The 25,640-nt window shown below is 39.5% G+C and overlaps 1 protein-coding gene across 3 annotated transcripts; it reads right to left on the minus strand.

The window, feature by feature from the left end:
- Window positions 1–405: 405 nt before the first annotated feature.
- On the minus strand, window positions 406–25,610 carry LOC111576022 (DNA repair protein XRCC4-like). Of its 3 annotated transcripts, none has more exons than XM_035953461.2 (8): window positions 25,492–25,610; window positions 20,891–21,051; window positions 19,925–20,130; window positions 8,756–8,922; window positions 8,076–8,237; window positions 6,808–6,908; window positions 3,618–3,750; window positions 406–1,068 (listed from the first exon to the last, which is right to left on the minus strand). In XM_035953461.2, exons 2-7 carry the CDS (start codon window positions 21,027–21,029, stop codon window positions 3,626–3,628), a joined length of 900 nt encoding a protein of 299 aa, XP_035809354.2. In that variant the 5' UTR covers window positions 21,030–21,051; window positions 25,492–25,610; the 3' UTR covers window positions 406–1,068; window positions 3,618–3,625. The 3 variants fall into 3 exon arrangements, with proteins under 3 accessions (XP_035809354.2, XP_023137281.2, XP_035809355.2); XM_023281513.3 differs by having other exon boundaries at window positions 406–1,632; XM_035953462.2 differs by lacking the exon at window positions 20,891–21,051 and having other exon boundaries at window positions 406–1,632; window positions 25,492–25,595.
- Between the last annotated feature and the right edge of the window lie 30 nt (window positions 25,611–25,640).

Below are 25,640 nucleotides of genomic sequence, written 5' to 3' on the forward strand. Positions count from 1 at the left end.
GTGAAACAAAATGATGGAAACAATGACTTCGTAATTTTGACTTTGTGAACTGATGTTAGATACACTGACTTTAATAAATGGATACGTTTTTGTATATTTATGTTTACATCTGATCACCACAGTTTGAGTTCGAACACCACTGACTGAGCAGTTTTATGCGGAATCTTTTCAACAGCTTCTTCGCTCTTTCGGTTTAACCTGTTATAAGGTTTCTATTTCATATTTTTGGCTATACAAATGTGTCCACAGAGGACACAATGTAACATTAAAAATTAGTCATGTAAAATCAGTCAACAATTCATTTAAATGTGTGTGGTAAGTGTATTTAGAAAAAACACGATGAGGCTGTTTGAATCCTAGACAAGGATGGATGATTTAGAAAATGCACAAAATGTAAAACCAGGGCAATGTCAAATGTTTATTCAAGTCAGGTTGACATTTACATGTTTTGTGGACATTTTGAGAATGTCATATCCATTTCGTACATTTACAAAAACAATCATAACGTTTCTCCTTCAAATGTTTTAAAAACATTTCCAGGAAATATTTCTCAATCAAATATCAGCTGGTTGAAAATGTGCATTTGCAAATGCAATTAGCAATGCAAAAACTGGTGACCAGATTTATTCAAAAACAAAGTCAAAAAATAAATCTTCTTTTAGAATATTCTACATCAAACCTATAAATTGAACCACTGAAATATTCAGTGTAGTCTCCTATCTTTCCCCCTTTATCCCATCCTCCATGGCACGCTGTCATGCACTCATCTGTAAATTACCCTTTGACACTCTCTCTGCTCCCCTTTGCAGAATACTTTATTGATGGGATGTATAGAGGAGAGTGTGACATTCTTTTGGGGATTACTAAACCAGCAAGAACGTGTTGTGGGATTATCCTGGCGGCCACCCGTGGTCTTCAGCAGACATAAAGGTATCATCAGCATGATAAAAGACAGCCAGGAGGTCCAGAAGCCAAAGGTAGAATGGTCAAATAAAGACCATGAACAGGTCTCCATAGGTTCATTACTGTCAGTGTGAAGACACACTGCGATGACCTCAGGACCTAAAGCTGGTTGCAGAGGTGAAGAAGTGAGGACATAATCCTATTAACGCTCTAGAAAATTTGCAGCAGGTAGTTTGGGCCTACAGAATAAAAGAGCAGATAAAAACAAGGAAAAAGGGGGGAGGTCAAATTATCTTTTGCAAAATGCTAGTTTAGAAAGTGGAAATGAAAGAGACAGCGTTTAGTTTATTTTCATAATGAAAAGAGGGAGGAAAACATCAGCAAGGCATGATGAATGAGCAGCAACAAAACAGCTTCGGTTCCTTGTTGGTGACACCCTGTTTTCTGGGTGTAGGATGATGTCCCTCAGTAGTTGTTGCTCTTTCTTCAGTCTCACATGGGGCTGAGGCTCAGGGGCTTGGCAGACAATTTCAAGCTAAGGGCGAAGTCAAGCTCTTAAGAAATTGCTTCCATATTCCTGGTTCAGATCCTCTACCATGTTCTCCAAGTCGTTAGCAGAAACATCATCAGTTCCTTAGAAAGCACCGAGGGACTGAAGTGTGTATTATCACATGACTGCTAACGCATCTGGGCAAAGTCTTTATGGCAGTACAGAAGGTATTACACAACCTGCAGAGTTTGGGGAAGAGATGGCATCATTAATTGCTAGTGTTTTGATTTATTGAAGACAAGAGGCAAGCAGAAAGTCTCAGAGAGACTGTCACAGTTAAAGCTTACCAGATGGTGGTAACATTTCATACATTTGCTTTCACAATTCGGGTCAAAATCTGACATCAAATCTGGGGACACTTCCGACACACTGTTGCCTGGTTGTCATTGTTTTGGTTGTGTGTATCGCTGTAAGGCAGGGCTGGCCTAACGTAGCTTGCCACATAACTAGATAGAGATCAAGAAAACCTGTCCATCAATAAGGATTTTATTCATGTTTATGATCAGCCCTGGCTTCCACCTATTCCTCAAACAAGAGAGCGGAGACAAGCCAAGAAGAAAGAGAAGCAAAGTTGAAGAGAACAGAGAGGACAAAAGCTGAGAGGTAAAATATGATTTACATGAACAGAAAAACAAAAACAATATCACATTCAAAGTGAATATTGTACCCTTCGATACGGAGCTGTACCTTGGGAAATACAGTCATATAGTAATATTTTTACATGAACCAAGAGTGAATTACACTACCGTGTATTCAGACGTTGAAGCTTGTCTTATTTGTTCAGAGCGAGAGGAAAAAAAATGTGAGCAGCAAATGAAATCTGATAGAATGCAGAAGTGAGGATGCAAATGAGAGAAGAAGAACTGTATTTACGGGGCTCAAAAGTTAGTGATTCTATTGCTTAGCTGAACAGAGCAGCAGTACACACTGCAGTCATTTTCAGTGTTATTTATTTGCCAGACAACACCCAAGTGTAAGCCGAGGGAGGATATTCTGAGATTAACGTCCAAATGAAGTGTCACTACAACAAATGTAGCAGACATTAAATAAATGAAGCATATTCAAGTAAATACTGTATATACATATATATATATATATATATATATATATATATATATATATATATATATATATATATATATATATAATGAGTGGTGTGTGTGCAGAAAAATATACAATATGATGTAAAAATGCAGTGCAGGTCTGAGCATCCTGCAGTCTATTGCAGATCAACAACATGAGAAAACATGCAGCTGTTGAATGTGGAAAGATGTCACAACATTGTATGTTTGAACCAGATATTCAGGAGGCACCTCCTTATTAGTAAAAATGTGCTCTAAATTTTACTCTTCCGAATTTAACAGGTATAAAGTTTGAAAAATCATTTGGGTTTGTTTTTTGTTGTTTGCTAGGTTTGCTTTTGGAAAGTGCAATTTCAAAACCCCCAAATATGTCCCTTAGGTGGAGACAGCATCTATTCTTTAGCATCTAGAGACAAGCACCACATCTAAGACCAGTGCTTAGATCAGAAGAAGGAGGAGGAGTACTGTATGTCATTAAAAAGTGATCCAATCAGTACTGCAAGATGAATAAAACCTGTTAATTATCCAGAAATGCCCATGTGTAGGTTTTTCTTTCACACCAATCATGACGACAAAAAGATGATTCAGTCGTTGTTAATGGAGGAAAAGGAAGGAAAGGGGGCTAAAAATCCACCAAGTCACCCCACATCTGTTACTGAAGTGGTTTTTCAGAACTTTGAGTACAGAAAATGAAAGAAGTCATGAATGAAATTTGAGGGGAAACAGAAAAAATGTTCCAAAAGGCCACAAAAGTCAAAGCTTGAAAAGACTTCCTTGAATTGTTCTAAAGCTCTGGTTTGGTGTCACATGGAACAGCTTATTCTTTAACTGAAAAAACCTGGACAGATCGTGTGTCATGTTGACACTATCTTTATATGGGCTACCTGAAAATCTGCAATATGTATTGTCTACCACCTTTCCATCCAAGCCCCTCCAATGATAAGTTCTGCCTTTGTGCTGTTACTTTATGTGAAGAAAGGCTCCACAAAATGCATTAATTCAAAAAAAATGCAAATAATCACAGCGAACAAGTGTGATTGCAAATATGGCGCTACATTAAGTGCTTTGGATTTCTGACTAACCTGCTGTTTTATTGCTCTTGAGATGAGTCTGAACTCAGGGCGTGAGGCAACCTTTGCTTCCGTCTCGGTTGTTCGTCCTCCTCATCCGAAAAAGTCGGGTCAATAGAGATGCCCTGCCACTCCAAATTACGATCTGCATACGACAGAAACAGTTCACATGAACACACAGAGGCACAAAGAAATGGTCTGAAAACCATCTGTGATACTGTGAATCTTTCTACATCATTACTGTGTACTTGCCACTACATTATAATGTGTGATGTCATATAACTGCAATCATCTGGGCAGAAAAATCACCCATCTCTACTGTAAATTCAAATATTATTAGATTCAATATATTTACAATAACCTCCAACTGTTGGACTACAAGTTCCTCATCGTCCACAAAACAAACGCCTCTGAGTGCCTGCAAGCTGATGTCTCGTCTTGTTCCAAATTTTTGGGATTACTCGGGTGGTTTCATTACAGAGGCCCAAATTCTTTGTCGCTGAAACTGATTCTCCATCAGTGTCATTTGTGGCACATTTGTGGCAGTTTCAGGACATATCACCTCAGATAACCTTTGTTAACCCAAGACAACTCCACACCTTCAGTCCTGTGACCTTTATCGGCCATAGAGATCTGGCATTCCAGAGCCACTCGGATACAACCGTTTATATAGAGAAAGACAAACACACCTGTTTGCCCTTTAACAATGCTGCTAGCTAGCACATTCAAATTCAAAGATTTGACAGATTGGGCAGTTGTACTAGATCAAAGAAAAACTCATTAGGAGATAACATGTGAATGCTAATGTGGTTACAGTAATCAGTTAAATGAATGAAGCATGTATCTGGTGTTCACTTCTATCATTTTCGACTCCTTTCCCTCTCAGACCCTCTCTCATCTCTTTAGTGTCACTACTTTTTCCCTCACCATATTTTTCTTCTCTCCATATCTCTCTTATCTTCAGGTCACCTCATTGTGAGTGATGCTTCCTATGTTGTCACTATCGCATGCTAGACTTGGAGGGAGCAGGTCACAGAGCCTCCAGGTCTGCTTAACATGAAAACACAGCCTGGGGCACAAAGGTCAGCAGGGGCCAAGCATGTTAAAGGGTAAATGGGTAGCCCACTGTGTTTGCAAAGCTTAGCAGGATTTCTAAATGCAAATAAAACATCAGTCTGCTGTGGTTCTGTGAGTCTGATCTGAGTCAAGATTTGCAAAAGCCAAATGGGTGGGGACTCAAATCAAACACAGCAATGTCAGAGACATGTTTCACTGGTTGTATGTTTACTGAATTTGCAAACACAGACAACGGTGGTGGCGCATGCTCTGTGTTTCATGTGGTCAGATCATTGTAAAGATGGCTATGAATTAAGTGGTTACTGGGGTTACCAGAATATGCCTGCATAGCAACAAGGAGTAACAATACATTAGACATCCATTAGCATATTAGCAGCCACTGACATGAATATGTGGCTTGTTTCCACCACTGTGCTTTTGGCCAAGAGAGCAACGCCCAGAGACTGATTTGTTGGACATCAGTATTAAACACTACAACACACCCATAATGTTAAAAAGCTTAGAATACAGAGATATTAGGGGAACAAATTCATCACAGCACAAAGATAAGTGCCAGGTGATTTCACCAACAAGCTGAAAACACAAGAAAGCAATTGTAAAAAGCCTTTTGGACTGCATCCATCTTCACTGAGGCCAGGATGGGAGAGAGTGCATGGAGGGGAAGAAGTACGTACATGTGTGAGAGTGAGAAAAAGTGCAGACAATGAGAGCCAAACAACACAACCTGCTTAAGTCACCACAACGTCAATGCATGTTGCAACTGTATTATCCCCTCAGGGTGGTTTGAGTTTGGCTTTGAACACAAACAAGACCATTGAAAGAGCCATCAGTGGGTTATCCCAGCAGATTGCAGCACTGTAGTACAGGGGGGTATGACTCAGCAGATGTGACATCAGAGGCCTGCTCTGCATGATGCAGGAAGGGGAAGACCACCTCACTGCCCGCCGTGTTGAAGCAATCACAGCAGACTTTGCCGAGTGGGTTTATCACTCACTGACAAGTGTTTCCCAGAACCCAGCTACTCCAGGGTATATTCTCCATTTATGTGTGCTTTCAAGTTTATGCTCAAACCCCCTGCTTACATATTCAATTACATTCAACTGTCAAGTTTATTGGACAGTAAAATCAGTTAGAGGAAAGTTAAAACTCAAGAGTTTCACTTAGAGTCTGCATCATGACTGAATCACATTGTGACCTATGACATCACAAAGAATACCGGGAATGGGAGAAAACTTGCCATGTTTAATACTTGCACACCCTGCTCCACCAAGACATAGTTCATGTGCAAGTAAGTGGATCTTGGAGCACAATGTGTGCATGGTGTGGCAATTTAACAGGGCATTTCGATTAAGATACCCAGTGTGAAAGAGTGTTGTATACAGTATTGACCCTTTCTGCAAGTTCTCCCATTTTTTTGCTTTTCAGCATTGAATCACAGTCAATTTAGTTTACAAAAAAGACTCTTTCATGTCAAAGTGAAAGCAGATTTCGATAAAGTAATGTCAATAGATTAAAAATACAAAATGTAAATTGGGTGACTGCATAAGTATTGACCCCTTTCAAATCAGTATTTAGCAGATGCACCTTTAGCTGCAATTGCAGCATTGAGTCTGTGTGAATAGGTCTCACTCAACTTTGCACATCTGGACTCAACTGTAATTTTATCCCATTGTTCTTTGCAAAACTGTTCAAGCTCTGTCAAATTGCGTGGGGATCATGAATGAGCAGCCCTGTTCCAGACTCAACTGGATAGAGGTCTGGGCACTGACTCGGCCCCTTCAGAACATTCATCTTGTTGTCTTTAAACCATTTCTGTGTAGCTTTGGCTGTATGCTTTGGGTCACAAGATTGCATCACGTTGACCTTATGGTATTCCACATGCTTTGTGGAATATTCCCCTCCACCTTTACAAGCCACCCAGGATTTGCTGCCGGGAAGCACACCGTCATCATAATGCTTCCACTTCCATGCTTAAGATTATAACTTACATTTTACCATTTTTTTATTTTTAATTTAAATACCCGTTTATACCGGATCATTCATTCTGCATAGACTGAGAAAGTTATATTTAAGGGCCTTATTGGAAAGAGTGCCTTCATGGACATGTACACATGTGCACACACACCTGTGATGAGGACAGTTGGTTCCTGAGATGGATGGATGCTCTGACTTGTCTCCTCTCTTCTGTCTTGGCTCCCTTCTTCACCTTGACTTGCATCATTGTCACTGATAGAAATGAAATTTAAGAGAAGCGTTTCATTAAGAAATATTAGTATGTAAAGGAGAGCATGGAAAAAAGAAAAAAAACTAATTCAATGAGTGAACGCGCTTGAGAAAATACAGCTTCTCATTTTACTGTGCTGCAAAACCTTTAGGTAACCATCTTGTAGGATTTAATATTATTGACCACAAGAGACACTGGCAAGGCCAGGCATATGAGCAGGAATTATGAGTAAGATCTTCCATCTATTCTGTAAAGAAAGAAGTCAGCCATCCTTTGTGTTCTGCAGAAGCCAGAGATGTGGCAAACACATACGAAGATTTGACTCACTGTGTTGACCTGCTTGGAAACAAAACTTGCAAGTGTGCAGCTAAAACAAACATCATCCATCCATCCATTATCTATACACCGCTTATTCCTCACTAGGGTCGCGGGGGGTGCTGGAGTCTATCCCAGCTGACTCGGGCGAAGGCAGGGGACACCCTAGACAGGTCGCCAGTCTGTCGCAGGGCTACATACAAAGACAAACAAGCACTCTCACATTCACACCTACGGGCAATTTAGAGTAATCAATTAACCTCAGCATATTTTTGGACTGTGGGAGGAAGCCGGAGTACCCGGAGAAAACCCACGCATGCACAGGGAGAACATTCAAACTCCATGCAGAAAGATCCCGGGAAAGCCGGGACGCGAACCAGGGATCTTCTCGCTGCAAGGCGAAAGTGCTAACCACTACGCCACTGTGCAGCCCCTAAAACAAACATCAGAATAGGTTAATTTATTCTATGTTTGATCAAAAATTAAATGAACTTTCACACAGCTGAGTGCTCCTAGTAAAATGTTAATCCCTCATTTCAAGTACTTTAGCATTTTTCATTTAATTTACATACATAAGAAGTTGCTGCATTTCCTTGTCTTACATTAAAGTAAACTAAACTAAACTAAACTAAACATTTTAGGTTTTCCAAGTACTGTAAGACAAACTGGAACAGTCTCAAGACATTACCTCAGGCTCTAGCCAGTTCAGATGGGCATTTTCACAGTTTTATGATTTTTATTTAATTTCAAATTAGTTAAACATACTATGACCCGTGAATATTTGACATAAAGTCAGTCAGTTAAAACAGATAAGCACAAAATCAGAGCAAATCATGCAAAATAAGTCTGCAGACCTCTGTTGCCCCTTATCTCCCTGCTGGTCATCGCTCTGGTGGAGCTGACGAACAGCATCCTGCAGGCTTCTGATCTTTGCCTTCTTCTCATTTAGCACCATGACAAAACGTGAGTACAGCCCTCTCTCTAACGCCTCCTTATCTTGAACCTGCTGCTTTAGCCTGGGGAGAAAAACACAAGAGCACATTTGCATGCATACACAGACAGATTAAAAAGCGTATAAAACATGTTCTAAAAGCAAGGAGGATTCTTGTTTTCTGCCTTCTGACAATAATTTATTGAGAAAAATGGTCCTGATGCCTAGACCTTGTATGACTTTAATCCTTTGTCTATGGCAAGGCCCCATTCACTGATGAAGCAATCAAGAAGCAGATCAACAATAGCACAAACAACGCACCAGGCATCCATAAAGCAAAGGACATACAAATGAATAATTTGAAGTTAGTTCCCAGAAGTCACAAGCCCAGCTTGCTGCACTGGGTGGAACCCACAATGTTCTCAAATGGGTGACCAGTGATGATGTCATACTGGGGGATTGTGTGTATAAACAGCTGGCAATACAACTTAAAACGCAAATAGAGCTTGCATGCAAACAAGACAATCATCAACTAAATACAATTTCTGGAAATCTTAAGAAAATTATTTGATTTTGTCGGGGTATTTCCCTCCACATCCTTACTCTCTAAGTATTCGCTGGTGATCCTGTTTCAGTCTGCGGTTCTCCTCCAACAACTGGGAGTTTTCAGTCTCCAGATTTAAGCTGCGCTTTAGGGACTGGCCAATCATCTCACGGGTGAGCTCTAGAGGGTTGGGAGATGGCTGGAGCTCCACAGAGCCCAAGTGCACCTGAAGCAAAGAGGGAAAGAAGAGTAACAGATGAGAAAAAATGAGAGGGCAAGATCAAATACGAATTGACTTCTATGTCACAAATAGCAGGAAATAAAGCTATGCAGGCTGTCTGGTTTCATAAACAGTTGAGAAACTCAGAAACATGGACAACCTCACTATTCAATCTTTTTTCCTTTGCATTAACAGGTAAAGGTAGTTCATTGCTCATGGTTAGCATAACCTCTGGGTGCCTCCCTTTGAGCATACCTGACTGACCGCAGGACAGATTTAAGACTACATCTCTGAGTCGCCCTTGTATCCCAGTATCTGCGGGATCCTCTCAGAAGAGGTAGAAGTAGTTCCCTGCAGAAAGCACATTTGCCATCATATTCCTGACAAAAGCTACATAGTACAAGCAATGCATACGCTAACAGGTTTAATCTGATAAACTAATAGTCTCGTCTTGCTTCCAAAATCAGCTCCCAGTGAAAAGTGAGTAAGCATTAGCACCTTCCCTCCATCCCAAAATGTTCAGCAATACAGAGGTGCAGCAAATATTACACAACATTTTCTTTGATGCGGGAGGCTTTTTAAAGAGGATGAGGTGTTTTCGTCTGTCTGGGAGAAACACAGGATGAATTCATTGGTCACGAGTAAAGTATGCAAGTGAGAACTAAGTTTCCGCTGTGTTGATTCTCAACGATGGCTCCTTGGAATCGCAGGCAGGCTTGAGATGTAATAAAACATTCCTCATTTGGTTTGCAGCTTGGCACCAAGTCACAGAGCAGGGCTGAGGCAGCGCAGCTATCGACAGAAAAATGTAAAAATTTCTAACATTTCCTTGATGTGTCAAATTCAGTGAATTCCACCGTAGACTGACAATTTTAAATAAAATAAAAAAAAGACCTTAATTTACTGTAAACAGCTGTAATTAAATACAAAATCAACCAAGGCACAGAAACCTCGTACGACTGGGTGTGTGTCAAATCACTGCACTATCTTCCCTTGTTGTCTTGGAGATTCTAACACCGACACACACAGAAGTATTGCTCATGATGCACTCAAAAACCAGAAGGTAATAAGGTGCTAAATCTTCACTGGGCTGCATTGAGGTCACAGACCCACTGTAATAAAGCCGCCATCTTCAAAAGCTCTCATAAAATACTTGTCATTTTTGTCCTGGGCTGATGCTGTCCTGGCAGGCCACACACCTGTTTCCCCTCTGCTGGTGAACCTGAACATGGTTCACTGGATGAACATTTGCCTCCAATTGCTCTTAAGATCTGCATCTTTAGAATCTATGTTCTTCTGCATCTTTCCCTCAATTTCCATTTGTTTCTACCTGTCCTTCTCACTTTGTGTCTCACTGCAATGTTTTCTCCAACGAGCAAGAAATATTCTATTAATGAAATGTACAGCAATATTAACTCTATTACACCAAATTACTTGCATTACTAATAGTTTGCAACTAATGTCAATAAAAGCAACTTCAATCAACGCCTGACTTTCCATTTAGCACCACCATCTGGAGTTTTAATTTGACATTTATAAACAAGTACCTGCAAAAGTTTAGGGTATTTCCATCAGCCTCAGCTGTACTTTCTGTTTGGGCGCTAAGGTATGATCGGTTTTCCCGTCAAATATCAAAGGTGAAAAAGCAGAAATAATGACTAATTGGTTGAATGCAGCTTTAGACTAAGCAAAAGTTAGCTTGTTAGCATGACAGAGTAAGAATATTTTAGGTGAAAGGCATCAAGTACTACTGTGAAAACTGTCATACCTATTCCATACTTCCTACCCAAATAAAGCAGAGCATGCTATATCAACAACCCTCTCATCCACATTTGCTATATTATACACAGGAACCTTGGTAGTTGGCAAACATTGGGGCAAAACTAAGATGGTCAACATAGTAAATATTACCATTGCTAAGCATCAGCATTTTAAAGGTAACATCTTGTTAAAAGTGTCACAGAGCCATTAGTGTTCTTGTAGACTCTGTAGTCCTCTTGTCTTTTTTGTCCTTTAGTGGACAGTAGGAGCAGACAGAGACAGGAAATGAGGGGAAAAAAGAGTAGGGGAAGGACATGGTCCTCAAATGGTCTAGCCATGAGTTGAATCAGACACTCTTTTAGTATATGTACCCTAACCACTCGGCTATTGGGTCATCATCTTCGTTGTTTTCCTTTAGTGACTTATACTACAAACTATCATTATCTGACCAATCCCTGAAATTAGCAAAAAAAAAAAAACATCTGATGAGCATAGGTCTCACACACCAATATGCTTTTACAGTAGTCTTGTATATCCAAACCATTCTCTAGCACTAACTCAGCGCTATGTAGAATGATCTGACTACACCTACACCTTGTATTTTGATATGGGGTGAAAATCAGTCTGACATGTTTGTATTTCTTTAAATCTATCACTCATCTTGGACAGAGCTGAATGCTGCTGTGGCAGTGTTTATTCCACATAGCAAATGGGAAACAGTTTTGGTAAAACATTTGCACACAGAGTGAAGAGTACTGTCATTAAAATGTTTAATTCAGCCCTAAATCACTGTCAAAAAATGTAAATTTAAATATTACTGTAGATATACTGTTTAAAGATATTGACCTAGCTCAGTATTCTTAGACAGTATAACAGAATAACAGATTGTTTAATAAAATCCTGTTTGCACATTTTTTAGAACATCTAAGCCCAGCTGTTTCAGTGCCCATGCTGTCAGTTCTCAGAGTGATCATACCAAGGAAATCGGTCATTTAACCAAAGCCAGCTTAATGGGATCAGGCCAGAGAGGAGACCACCCGGGTTCTAAGAAGGATGAGAGTCCAGAGAACTCATAAAAATCTAGAGTAACATCAGGATGTCACAGTGATCCAGTGCAGGCTCCTATTGTGGAGGGAATTTGTGTGACAATGAGACTTATAAATCATCAACAAGTTGGCATAGCTGTGAATCAGTGGTTGGGTAAGATTTCATTAATATGAAACAGTGACACTAATGTAGGTAGAGCCCCGAAAGAACAGCTGATGTTGCTGAAGTATGCAAGTGAACATGTCTACATACAAGATATACCAACTTGCACATTGCAGTAGGCTACATAAATGTCGATATACACACATTATGAGTTGCACAATTTGTGCAAAGTGATGAATGTGAAAGCTTTGATCTTCCGTCAAACCTCCTTTCCACCTTCTCCTCAAGCCCCTTCTCTACTTCTTGCTATCTGTACTTAAATCACTGCTGTACTCTGCAGAGGAAAGCCATTTGGCAATAAATCAGCAACGTGACAATGGATAATATGCCAGCTTTGAACTTTCTGACATGCTGAGTACACTGATATTTCCACACTTCCAAGAATGTCGTAATGCCCTACCTTTACTCTAGAAGCCTCAAACCATAATAATGACTATGAGTTTGTAAAACTTTTTCATCGAGGTCACTGACACTTTTTTCAAGACCATAAATCTACTTGTCCAGCATGTTAACATGGTATTACCAGTTTAAGACACAAGATACAAGCATCTAAACTCCTGGAAGGCCAACCTTTATTTACAGGATTAACACTGAAAATGGAGCTCTACTTGTGTTTATTTATTCAGCTCCCTTTTTTTAAATAACAAAGGTTGCATGTTTCACTGTCTTTACTCTCAGGTTTTCTGGGAAGACCTATTGCAGTAAACACATCGGCAAAAGTTTACCTTTACTGCATGAAAAGAGGAAGGGTTACACTAAACAAGGTATGAATTTGAGAAGGTGGGCAGGCAGCATGCTAATTTCTGTACAGCACTGACAGATAGTGATGAATGGTTTTACGTAATTAAAGTCAATTGTTAAAAGATAGAGAAGAGTTTTCTTTATTTTCTCGAGTTGCTGCTTCTCTCCTGAGACACAAAGATAAAGTTAAAAGTCAATCTGCAGACTGTTGCCAACCTCTGCCAAGGTGTGGGAGGTCAGACTGTCTGTGATGCACAACCCACTGCCACATTTTTCTACTGTGATGCTCAACTGAAACAACAATAAAATAAGGAAAATATAAATTGCTTCAACCAAACGTGGCTCATTTTTGCCGTTCAAAAGATCTGGATCAGTGCTTCTGTTAGCCTCAAGGGCAGCAACGGAAGGATAAGACCACTAAAATAAGATGCAAGGCTTCCTACATCTCCGTTTCATCTTTGGTAGAGTTCACGAGCTTGCAAACCCCGAACAATCGGACATCCTCTTCACCCACGTTTAGCCAAAGATGTGAACGTAAAATCTTCTTCTCAGGATACATTTGTCAAAGATTAAAACGTGGTCCAGTGTGTGTGTGGTCTGACTGTTTATTTGTGCGTGTGTGTGTGTGTCTCCAGACAGTTAGCCAGAGCAGAAGGTCAAACGTTGATGTAGGTGTGGGGGACAAAGCCAAAAGAACACAGTCCCAGTGAAAATGATACCACAACACACTGTGGGCACAGAGGACACAAAGCCTTCGTTATTACACCATCCAACACACTGCTGGAGACCTAAACCACCATTTAGTTCCAAGGATCAGAGGATAATAACCCCTTTAATCAAAAAACAAATATTCTAATAAGTCAAAGAATTCAAATTTCAGTCATATTTGACTTTATTATTTACTAAAACACTGAAAAGCAGCACAGAGGCAATGTCCTCATACCCTATTATTTGAAATATAAGTAAAATATAATGAGCATGTCAGAGATCAAGCTTTTTTTTTATTTTCTGTCTCAAAATAACTATTGTGTCTAAGGGAACTGGGAAGTGAGTGGGTGAGCGCTGTGTGCATGATGACAAAGAGACAGTATTCAAGGGTGGGCACGGGTGCTCAGTATGGGAAATGTGGGCATCGAAGTAGAGGTCAGCTTGTCCCATCAGCTCCCTCATCCGCTGTGCAGAGGCGTAGAGGCCAGATAAAGAGGAGGAAGTGAGGGGCGACAGCAGCCGGTCCATCCCTGATAACACAAACTTTCACAAAAGCAGCCAGCCCAAGAGCAGTTTGTCGAGGGAAAAACTTCCTTCTCACTCAGGTGTCTGCTGAGAACACTGGCTTTAGAGATGTTTGAGCAAGGCAGGAACACATTACTGAGATTCAGTCAAGTTAATAATGTAAACAGATAAACGACGACCTTGAAAATCTACCGTGAGAGGGAACATGCTGGCGGTGACAGCAGGAGAGACGCGTTGGCGGATCAGACACTTCGGTGACATTAGTGTACAAATGTGGCTTCCTGTTGTGCCACAATTTGCCAGATACTAAAAGCAAAAACTTCAATACAACGCCAAAAGCTAAACCTGCAACCAATTTGTCTTCATTTTGGCTTTTGGTGTGCCAGTGATTGCTGATTTCAATCGAACTGCATTTTTCTGGATCCACAATAAAAGCATTTGAGCCACTTTCAGGAATTTATCATTTCAATCACCAAAAATGGATTTAGTGAGGGCTTTTTTTCTACTGCTCTTTCCAAAAACCGCCTCTGTTAGCATTAAATACAGTATTTTTGCACTGTGACAAGCATCACAATGGTCACACAAAAGAATGAGGCTTCCTGCAATTTCCTCAAAGTTGTCATTTTCAGCATAGTTCGTATTTCAGAGCGGCTTCGAAGCAGGGGGTTTGGACGATAATTCTTGACAGTTGTGGTGACTGAAGCCACAGGATTTCAGATGAGTCCAACTGTATGAATGTGACACTGATTGTTCTGTGTTTTATGTTTGCCAAATAGAACTCGTTTTATAGGTCACAGGGGATTCCAGCTGCACAGCGAGACGCCAGCCACAAATTTCACTTCTGTAGTGCATCTTCTCTCATTCTGATTGAAACATCTCAAATTCTAAAGTGTGAAATTACAAAATATGTTCTTCTGAGTGTGTTTGTTTAGAAACAGTAATACTACTAAATCATGCGCATGACGTTTTGATAGAGTCAGAGTCAGGTGTTTCAAGATGAAAATGAAATCTAAAAATCTACCCAGAAGTACAAACATTACACGTAATAATTCACTAACAGCCGACCTACTTCTTTCCTACAGCCGCTAAGCCATGTTTTAGAAACTTATACATGATTAGTTGTTGGCATGTTTTTTTCTTCCTTGCTGTTATGTGACTGGCTTTTCATGGTTTGAGTTATTACATGTTCATTTTGCAGCTTTTCAATTTCCTCACTTTTGTGTCATATACCAAGCACAGTCAAGCCATTTAAGTAAAAGCAAACCTCTCTGGTGAAAATCTAGATGTTCAGTCCATCATGCATATAATTTACTGTAATGAAATGTTAGTAAAGAACTTAAAAACTGCAAGCTAGAGCTAAAGAAAGCATTTTAAATGTAGTTATCGTCCCTTGATTCTGAAATAGTTGCAAATTTGTGAATCTGTTTTTCTTGTTTTATTGTTTTATGTACATTATCAAATAATAATGAAAAGTACTCATCATAATTTTGAAGAACTTCAAATTGTTTTGTCCAGCCAAAAGTCCAAAGACAATCAGTTCACAATGATAGAAAACTGAGAAAAGCAGCAACCTGACATTTAGGAGGACAGTTTGGCAGTTTTGCTAAATAAATTACATTACTTTCCTTTCAGTCTGCTAATTTAATAATCGCTGAATCGTTTCAGTTCTACTGACATGTCTCTGTAATTTTACACTTCATCATTTGCATTTTTATGTCAAAAAACATCACATGTTATACAGCGGAGGCGATAGCTCTTTTAAAAAATGCACTTTAAATTTAACAAGCAAAGCACCAATGATGTGGTTAATTCAAAAAAAAGTAAGCCACCAACCGAGACCATCGCACAACTATGTTATCGCCTCACAGTTAAGCCAAGATAATAAAAAAAAGACTAAATTGAAAAAAATATACAGTTCAAGTTAGTGCCATAAACTTTTCAAAGTCCTTAATTAGCAAAGGCATTAAGTGTCTGTTCTGGCAAGTGGTAGCAGGATTTTTTTTCCACCAATGACAGATTGGTACTTAAATAGACATTAAGGAGGAGATAATGTCTGAAAGACTCATGTAAAACACCTGCTTAGTAGCAGTTTAACAACCAATGCCCAATTACATTCATCATTACAACTTCTCAGGTCACCATATTCATAAAATATTAATGTCAGGTTAAGTTCACCACCTGGTTTGAGCTACCCTCTTTTCTTCTTCTCTTAAAGGAAACTTGTCTAATTTTTGGTCATTTCTGTACCCTCAAATTATCTGGCTGCAGAAATATGCTCCACTTGTTTTTTTGTTTTTTTTTCACCTCTGATGTTTAAAAAAATTAAAAAGACAAGCAAGAGAGAGCAAAACAGAGGAAAACAGGAAAGAAGCAGGTGTTAGACAGCAGCGGTAGTTTGCACTTAATGCAAACAGTCCCCCATGGATTCAGAGATTTTTTTTGTCTACCACACACATCCTGCACACAGCGATGATTACTGTCAGCAACAATGGAATATGGACTACTTTTTTTTTTTTTTTAAAGCACACACTGGGCTGCACAGATTTGGGCCGCTGTCAATCATTTTGTGTGGTCCAGTTGCTCCTTTTGGCAACAACTAAAAGAAATATAAAAAATAAAAACATCCACCTACACAAAACAGAGAGTTCATATTAAAGTCAAGTACTGTGAAAAAAAGAAGTCAAATTCTGTTTTTTAAATAGATCTCGGTGATTTGATCAAATGTACTGGGGCATTTTTAATACAGAGCACAACATAGAATGACAATCAAGTGTCCGAATTTAATAGTGAATTCTCGCAACCATCAGTAATACGTTGTCTTCATTAATGATACAGCTAGGGATGTCCCATTTGTATTCTTATGACATCTGTAATAACACCAGTCAGTCTTTGTTTTTGCATTAAAACTGAGCTACATTTTGCTACATCTTACATACCTGCACATGTTTCTAAATCTGATTGAGTGAGAAAAAATATGTGTTTAAAATATCAATTCTTTATGTCAGACGTTCAATAGTGAAATGAGGGATGCTGTGGCATACAGCACAAGTAACAGTCGTGTCAAGTATGGCACCTGAAGGCTGACAACCTGGCAGCCTTTCCTTTAACCAACAGTATGTCTGCTCATGTCTGGACATGGACACATGCACACACAGGCACAATTGTATCCACACCCCACACTAAAAGAGACAAAGAAAGCCAGGGGAAGTTGGAGAAAGAGAAGAAACAGGGTCTAATCAACTGTTTAACATTGTTAGATGTGGACGGTCCTGTCCATAAATCAGGATTTTACGGTCGCTACAGTGTTCGTGACCTCCAGGCCTTCTTCCTCTGGTCTCCTCTACCAGCACAGCGGTCACAGGACAGAAAAATGACCTGTTCCCTGGAGGCAACAGCTCCCTCTCACAGTTTGGAAGAAGAACATCAAAATCCACCAAAAGCACTGTGACCTGTACTTCATCAAATGTGCCTCTCACGGTAAGCTGTTGTAAAAAAAAAACTTCCGTTGCACAGCATTTAACAAGTGTTTGTGAGCATTTTCAGTATTTTCTCAGTGACTGTTGCATTTATTTAGCAAGAGATTTGGTTTCATGTGGGAACCGGATTGTTTACGTTCACACAAGCCAACTCCATCTTCCCATGTAACAAACTTTTGGTCAACAAGCCTTTTTCTTATTTACAAGCTGTGGCCAATACACCACTACCTCATACTGTTGCTATTGGACGACTGGTAACAAAGTGAATGATTCCTATCTGTGGCCTTTTCCACAGTTCCCTGAAGGCAACCAATCCTTTCTAATTCTGCTATAATGTAGGGAGACTGTAAACCTTATCTTTTAAACAGCCCCCTGTAAAAAATAACACTTCCTTTCTATTTTGTTGTCTGTCGTTAGGTGCATGTATCCTCAGGGAACAATGACAAGAGGGGAGTTTGTGATGTTCTGAAATTTTAGCGTTGAAGTACTGAAACAATTAAGAATACCAACTTTCTAAAAAGATCTACAAATAGAATATTAAACACTTATTAGACCTGTCAAACTGCCCACAACAGCAACTCTTTTTCTTCAGTGTCACTATGTAATTGAGTAACTGTGGTTGGTTGTTTTTTGCATGAGTCACTGATCAGCTGCACTCCGTGATACAGTTTAGACAAGAGTGGCGGCAACAAAGTCTGACACGTTTCAGTCTAAAGGTTTCCAAAGGCCCAATGCTACAAAGTATGGGAGTACTTCAAATGATTACAGAGCAAGAAGGTGGTTTCATAGCAGCACAGTGCAGTGTATGAACACCTAAAGACAAACACACAGGCAGTATTCAGTGTGGAAGTACTTAATGTCTATTTGCTTCTCTCCTCCACCTTGTGCTCACATATACTCTATTTTAATACAGCCATATTACCAGTAAATATGCTCTCATTCACATACTTTCCGTTTTTGCTGTCAGACAATGGAACAATTATGAGATATAAACTGAAACAAGACTCATTAAGACTGCATTAATCAGCAGTTACTTCCAAATTGCTGCTCTGCAACGCTAAAGTCCTGAATTTATAGCCGTGACGCCATCCAACCGACTTACCAAGAACACAAGTTAAAGATGACAGCTGTCCGGTAGTTACATAGAATTTGAAGCTACTATCAATGTTATAGCACAATTACACAATAAGAAGAAAAGGAGTTCTTCAGCTGCTCCGTGCTTGTAAAATATCCACCGTGTCCATGATGCACACAGAATTATTTCAGTTTGTTAAGGGGTTTAATAGGAACTTATAGGCACAGCTGACTTAAATTATAAGCACTCTTTTTTACCAAGTTTTATCACGTTGAGTTGTCAGTTTAATCTGTTTTGTACTTTAATATGTAAACATTTCTTTGTATTTCATACTGTGCTGCATTATACACTGACATACTGGATTATAAAATAAAATTAACCTAAAATAAATGGTAATTTTATGTAGGAAAATCAATAGTTTAGATTATTGTATTAATAAGTAAAAATAGGCAGATTAATAAATATAAAAACAATCCATAGTGGCAGCCCATCTATACTGTTGTTAGATGGTTCATTATTATACTGTATGTATGTAAATGAGTAGTCATTCTGCCACTGATGCAAAGCACCGAAAACCAGTTCCAGCAAATATTGCTCATCAGCAGAGCCTCGGTGCCTGTTGTTTCGAAACAGCAGTCCAAGTTCAAACTGGTGCTGTACGTCAGCAAGAGAGGAAAGTTTAAATATGCAAAGTCTTGATGTGCTCCATTCACATGCAAGGTAAGTTATTACGAGCTGCATTTTTGATACTTGTGCTACCAGCAAGCAAAAGATGTCACTTCCTCTTTAAAGTCCCTCTCCAGTTTTTGATTGAACCCCCTAAAACCCATCTCCGTCTATCAAAATTACATATTTTGAAACTCGTCTCCATGAAAATACCCCCTTCTTGCCTTAAATGGCTAAGATGGAACTCAACACTGTAGTCTCCTTTCGAATCTGAAGTCTAGGCTGGATCACTGAGGTCTCCGCCTGTTTCTCCACCCATTCTTCTGTCTCTTACTGCAGCTTAAGCACACAAGCTCAACTGCAGTTCTGCTCAAATGCTGGAAAACTACTCTACGCTACACCATTGCAAGTTGCAATATCGGAGAAGTTACAACTTCCCAATATCCCCCTTCATGCAGTAAAGGCTTAGCCATGTCTTTGACTACACAGGGGCATTCATGATATTCTAGGAAATGACAATCAAAACAGGAACAGTGGTAGTCTAGCTCAAAGCTCTATTTTTACAAATGAATGGTCTAGGAATATGTGCTGCCCATATATTTCATTAACCATTGCACCACTTTGACAAATAAGTTTACGTTAACATAACAGTACAGTGCAAGAGAAGCTGAGTTAGGATCAGGTTTTATTAGGCAACCCTGCATTTTTTTTGCAAGAGTATTAGAGTATTGAAGGTTTAGATGGCAAATTTATTCTGTATTTGCTTTTGAATACTGGTAGGAATAATGCTTTGACACTGTTGATCATTAAAATAAAACTAAAAAATCCAGCATAAGCTTTGGCTTACCGAAATGTCCTTACAGATTTTCTGATAGGAGAAACGACAGTGATCTGGAGTGAGGTGGAAAGCATACACCTCCTCGTCGTCTCCTCTCCTCCCTCCTCCTCTTCTTCTTTCTTCACTTTTCGTTAGCGCTTCAAGAAGATCCCCCACATATCTCTCCCTCGTGACTCCCATGTCAGTGGCTTCCCTTGTCACCTCATCCTCTGAAACTGACAAAATAAGGCACTGATCAAACATCCGATCTCCTTTTAAGAACATTTTTCTAATTTTTTGCAGAATTTCAAAGGTGTACAGCTGAGAGAAACTGAACAGAGATGAGAGCACATCGCAGAACTAAACTATAAACATTAATTATGTAGTAACACATGACTGCATGTGAAAGCGGATTTGAAAGGAAGCACAGAGAGAAACCACGGAGAATGTCATCAGCTGTTCCACAGCTGCTCACGCGGGCTTGAAGGTCCCAATTAACACATCAAACACGGCAACACTGACGACCCAGAAGCCCGCACATAGTTGTCACAACCCCATCGCTACCTGTCAACCGTGCAGATGGACAGCAGAAGAAAACTAGGGAGCAGTTATGTTCCAGGTGTCCCTCCAGAGAATACGCAGTCATGTACATATGTAACCACAGGCACACACACATTCACCATTGACTTGCATATACAAAGACAAGCCTTGTAGAATTTAATCTGCTTTATACACCTGTAAGCTGCAGTATGGGAGTGAAGAGGGACGATGAAACAAGGTCACCACTGTCCCTCTGGTTAAAGGACCAACAGTTACAACTTTATGAGACGGGGTCAGCCAGGTGCCTGCAGTTCGAACAGCCTGATGAATGGTATACCTGGTGACAACTCAGTCTAGTCAACGGTCCGAAGATGGGAGAGCCTGTAAACTTTAAATTGCAGGTCAGTTACAACTGACATGGCCTGAGAATGATTGAATAATTGAACTATTCTTTACCTTCTCCAATCCATGCTGAGCTTCCATCTGTGAGAGCTAATGTGAACCCAGCACCCAGGTCTGCAGCCCAGTCCACTCGCAGGTAGTAGGGGGTTCCTGGATCAGTAGTCAGAGTAATCTGGCAAACTGTACCATTCATGTTTGTGGTATGGCCTTTAGACCTACAGAAAGTCAAAGATAGTGATTCAGAAACTCTTAACAAGAAGCCATTATGATAAATATTTCCAGCAACGAGCCCTCACTGTGTTCAGGAGATTTTGCAAGTTAGTATTTGTTCCTTGAACCTCCTCCAAAGACAGTCCTCTAATCAATCCATTGTAATATTGCAAGGTTGTGTTAACCTTCCAGTTGTATCAATGTGTTTCATTGTTTCAGCTCAGATTTGGTAATAAAAGTTCCTGTGTGTGTCCTCGATGGGGGTCTCTCTGAGTCAGTGGGACCACACGGAGATTAACAGGTTTTGGCAGGTTTTTGTGTGGGAGTGTGGGCTTCCCACCACCAGCAAGGTAATTACATGCTGTTAAAGATAAATGGAGGAATATTACTGAAAAGGACCAGTTGTTGTCTGATTCTATTCAGTGTGTACATTTATGCAAATATGTAGAGCATTTACTCTATAGCCTCACACAGCCACACCACTTGTCGTGGATTTCTACAAGACTTCAGTCCAAAGACATTCACTTGAGAATAGATTAAGCTTTTTAAACTCACAAAGCTTTTGAAATACACACGACACAGTTCATTTAAAATTATTCACACTTTTCTAGCTGCATAGATTATCTTGTACCTCCCACCTATACAGACATTGGTGGATATTTTAGGAGCAACGCCACATTAATGCTAATACATCCATAGCCATGCCAGACCACAAGAGGTAAAGTAAAATCTGTGGGATCCAGTCACTTCAAATTACTTTATGCTGTAACACTAAATCATTGTAAGCGAATACTACACAGTTTGATGAGCACTCCGAGCACACATGCTAGGTAAGACCACCATGTCCTCAGGCTAATGTGTTCACTGATTAACTCACTGCTGCAGGTAAAGTTAAGTCTAGTGCCATAAAAAAAAAAATCATGTTTTCTAGATTGTTATACAAGAAGTTGATGTATAGAATATAATATCATCCATGTGATTGTTCCTTAACAGTTCATTTAGTTTACTGGCAAAGCATCATTCCTCTTCTCAAACTGCTTGAGAAACTTTTACTTGATTATGGATGTCCAGGCCAGAACATGTGATTACCGCTTCCACGTGAAGTGAGAGGTGAGTCGGACAGCTTTCCTACTTAAATACAGGGCAAAGAGTGTGGAGATGGAGGGAAAAGGACAGCTAAATTGGCAGTTAGCCAAGCTGGACATGTCGGAAAAAATGAAAATGAGTGCCTTTGGACACTGTCCTGTAAGTTATGACGTGACAGCAGGTTTCTTTTTTTTCCGACTTATGTATCCTCCGACATGTACGTTGACAGAGCAGGTGGTCAAGGTTATTCACAATGAGACAAGAAGACCTCATACCTAAACACACATGCACCCTTTCCACACGCACATACTAAACGCAAATATGCACGTGCACAAAGAACTGTGCAACAGATTAAAGTTGACCCTTTGTGCTTCAAGAAGGGGTGTGGCTGGGCAAAGGGGCCAAACAAGATGAGGGAGCTGAAAGCATCAACTTTAACCTCATAAAGTCAGCCCAGCTACTCATTAGTTACTGTAACATCTGTTGTGCAGGGACGATGACCCTGTGGTAATGACAGAAGGACACTTCAATTAAATAAACAGCACTGTCTGTCAGGAATGGAGAGCTGCGCAAAACCATCAAAGCCAGTCCTGAACTCTTACTGTTAGCATCTGTTCAGCTACTTGACCAGCGGACACAATCACTGAGATGCTTAAATCATCATCCAAAACTCCCTCACAGCTTTGACACATGGACTTTATCTTCTTCTCGTTCTTGTTCTGTATTTTTTGCACAACCTTGCCATTGTCTTGTCTTCTGTATTACCTCACATGCAAATTGCAAGATGTGATTCTGTGTAGAAGTAAGAAACAAATGAGACACAAGGAGAGTCACTAATTATGAATCTTGCATATGTAGAACTAAAAAACCACTGTAGTAAACTGTATCCTTAATGAGCCCTGACAATTAGGCCTGTCCTCTCACTGTCCTTTCATTGGACTTTCCCCCTTATGCTTTCTCTAATACAGTAATTTCAAGAAGAAAAGGAAAAGTCCTTGGAGAGTCCACTGCTTTTCTTTAGTCCTGTGCCCTGCTCAGTGATGCCCTGAATAGCAGCAATGGGGGTTACAGCCTATTATTCTTTATTCTTTATTCTTTAAGTATTGACTATCTCAAGTCATTTGGTCAATATAAACAGTATCAGCAAATACAATGCATACTAGAATAAATCAAGGTATAACTATGACATGTATTTAAAGCTCTATTCGAACTGGCTTATACCACAATCATGTCTGAGGTAGAATTAGTAAAAAGTCACCACAATCGCACGAATGGATGCTTCAGCCAAGTAACAAAGTAACTTCCTGTAAAGGATCAATAAAGTATTATTCTATTCTATTCTATTCTAACTTTGAAACCAGGTTTGAAAAGCTTTTGTAATTTAACCACAGGCACTGTTTGTACTTATATTCTTGGTGTTTACAGAGAAGAAATGATTTAGTGGTGATGGGTCTGGGTCAAGTATGACATGGTGTACAAACATGAATTACATGGAGAAATTGTTTTTCAAGGTTTTGACCAACATTTCTGCAAATTAGGTCAAAAATAATGTGTGAAAATGTACCTAGAAGCATCCACACTTTACCTTTAGTACAGTATTGAATACTTAACATCACTGGCAAAGTGTCTTTTTAACTAATTATGAGATCAACACAACACAGGCTGCATTCATCTCTTTAGACATAACATGGAGTTTATAATTGTAATTCTAGCACTAGTTCTGATGGCACATTTTGACCAGTGGGTGGAAAATGAAAGGAGAACAGCAGTTTAACAACAAAAGCTCTCCTGGCAACACAATTTAGCTGAAGAAATTATATGATCCTGCAAGCCAGCCTAATAGAGACCATGTTCAGACGGTGGATTCAGTGCAGTGCCATAAATTTTCATTGAAATTTTACTGAATTCACACAAGGACTAAATATTACTTCAGTCAGCAACAGTTGTCTCAGAATACATACATTTAAAAAAATCATCATCGATACAACATGTTGCTAAATATCTCTTCACAAAATGCCATTTTCATATCACCAACATGCATATAGGAATAAGTGAAAGTTGTGAAAACCTAAGTCACACACACAACTCTCAGTGAAGATTAAAGTTGTATGAAAGTAAAGAGACCCTTTAATTCCCATCATGCTTTGCAGTTTGCACAAGTCTGATTGAGGGTCTAAACTGTGTAGAAAACATGTGACTACTGTTACCTTCAGAATCACTTTTCCTACAATCAAAACTCACAATATCTAGTTTTACTCTTGTTCTTTAAAAGCTACACAGAGGAGCTGAGCCTCATGCTCTCCCTCATTTTAACTGAAAAATGCTGCACATACTGAAGCTATATCAAGCCCTGATTTGACTGCAGTAATCAGGCATGCATGTACAACACTGGCCAAAACTGGACAGTGCACTGTGAACAACAAAACTAAATCAAATAAAGAGGACTGTGAGCCTCTTTAAAGTTTGCCAGAGTGAAGAAAGCAGTCGTCTCCAGCTGTAGGAAACCAGCCTCTCTCTTTGACACAGTTTCTTTTTACAACAAGTTTTCTTCCACACTGTTGGAGTAAAATATGCAAAACATTCTTTATGTGTGGTTTAAAATCTGACACATTTCTTCTTACATGAAGGGCTCTCTAGGAGTGCCTGGAAAGGAAGGGTCGAGGGGGGTTACGAAACATGGTTTAAATGCAATCAAGATGCTGTCGTGGCTGGTTGGAGAGAGGGGAATTCATTGTGAAAACGCTGAGAGAAAAGTGAACCACAGATATTTCAGTCTTGCGTCATCGACAGACAATAGGATCTAGTGATCAATATTTTTCTAGAATTATTCGCGTAATTATTTAATTGTGAAGATTACAAATTATCAAAAAAATAAATTTGTCTGGTCAACTCTAGTCAAGAACCTAGTCTAGATTTTTATTAAACAAATAAATTCAAGCAAATGCTCACATTTTATACGCTCTAACCTTTAAATATGTCCACACAGTTTTAACATGATGACAAACATTAATTATTCAGTATTATTAGTCTCAGAGCATTGCACGCTTTATAGTATCTTTCTTCACTTCTCTTTTTCCTTGAATACCCCAAATTATTTTATTTTGCACAACCTAATATAATACTATAACATCAATACGTGTTTTAAATGTTGTCAAACTACAGTAAATTAAAGCAGTACTAGATTACAGCAGTACTTCATGGCAGAACAGAGTATAGTGCTAGTATTGGTGCAATGGCAGGGCGCCGAGTCTTTAACGTGCTCATTCAATTTTACAGTGGTTCTCTCAGTCGGTCTAAATTCATTGCAGTTTCGGTGTGATAAAAGCACGTAGCGTACAAATGGTCCTCGGAAAACTTACGGTGTTGTACGAGTTAACTACAGCGATGTCCAAGCGAAGCATTATTTGCGTGAAACAGAAAACACTGCAGCTTTCTCCCCGTTGACAGCTTCGACAGAGCTTTCAACTGTCAACCCGTGTGTGTTCTCAGCCAATCAGCGACCAAGGTT

This window comes from Amphiprion ocellaris, chromosome 6, assembly GCF_022539595.1.
Source record: "Amphiprion ocellaris isolate individual 3 ecotype Okinawa chromosome 6, ASM2253959v1, whole genome shotgun sequence".
NCBI lineage: Eukaryota > Metazoa > Chordata > Actinopteri > Pomacentridae > Amphiprion > Amphiprion ocellaris.

Coding starts and splice junctions, on each gene's coding strand:
- LOC111576022 (XM_035953461.2), bottom strand. CDS start 21,029: ATGAATGGTACAGTTTGCCAGATTACTCTGACTACTGATCCAGGAACC. Junction 20,131..20,890: donor CTCAGCATGGATTGGAGAAG/GTAAAGAATAGT, acceptor TTATTTTGTCAG/TTTCAGAGGATGAGGTGACA. Junction 8,923..19,924: donor AAATCTGTAAGGACATTTCG/GTAAGCCAAAGC, acceptor TCTTTGCTTCAG/GTGCACTTGGGCTCTGTGGA.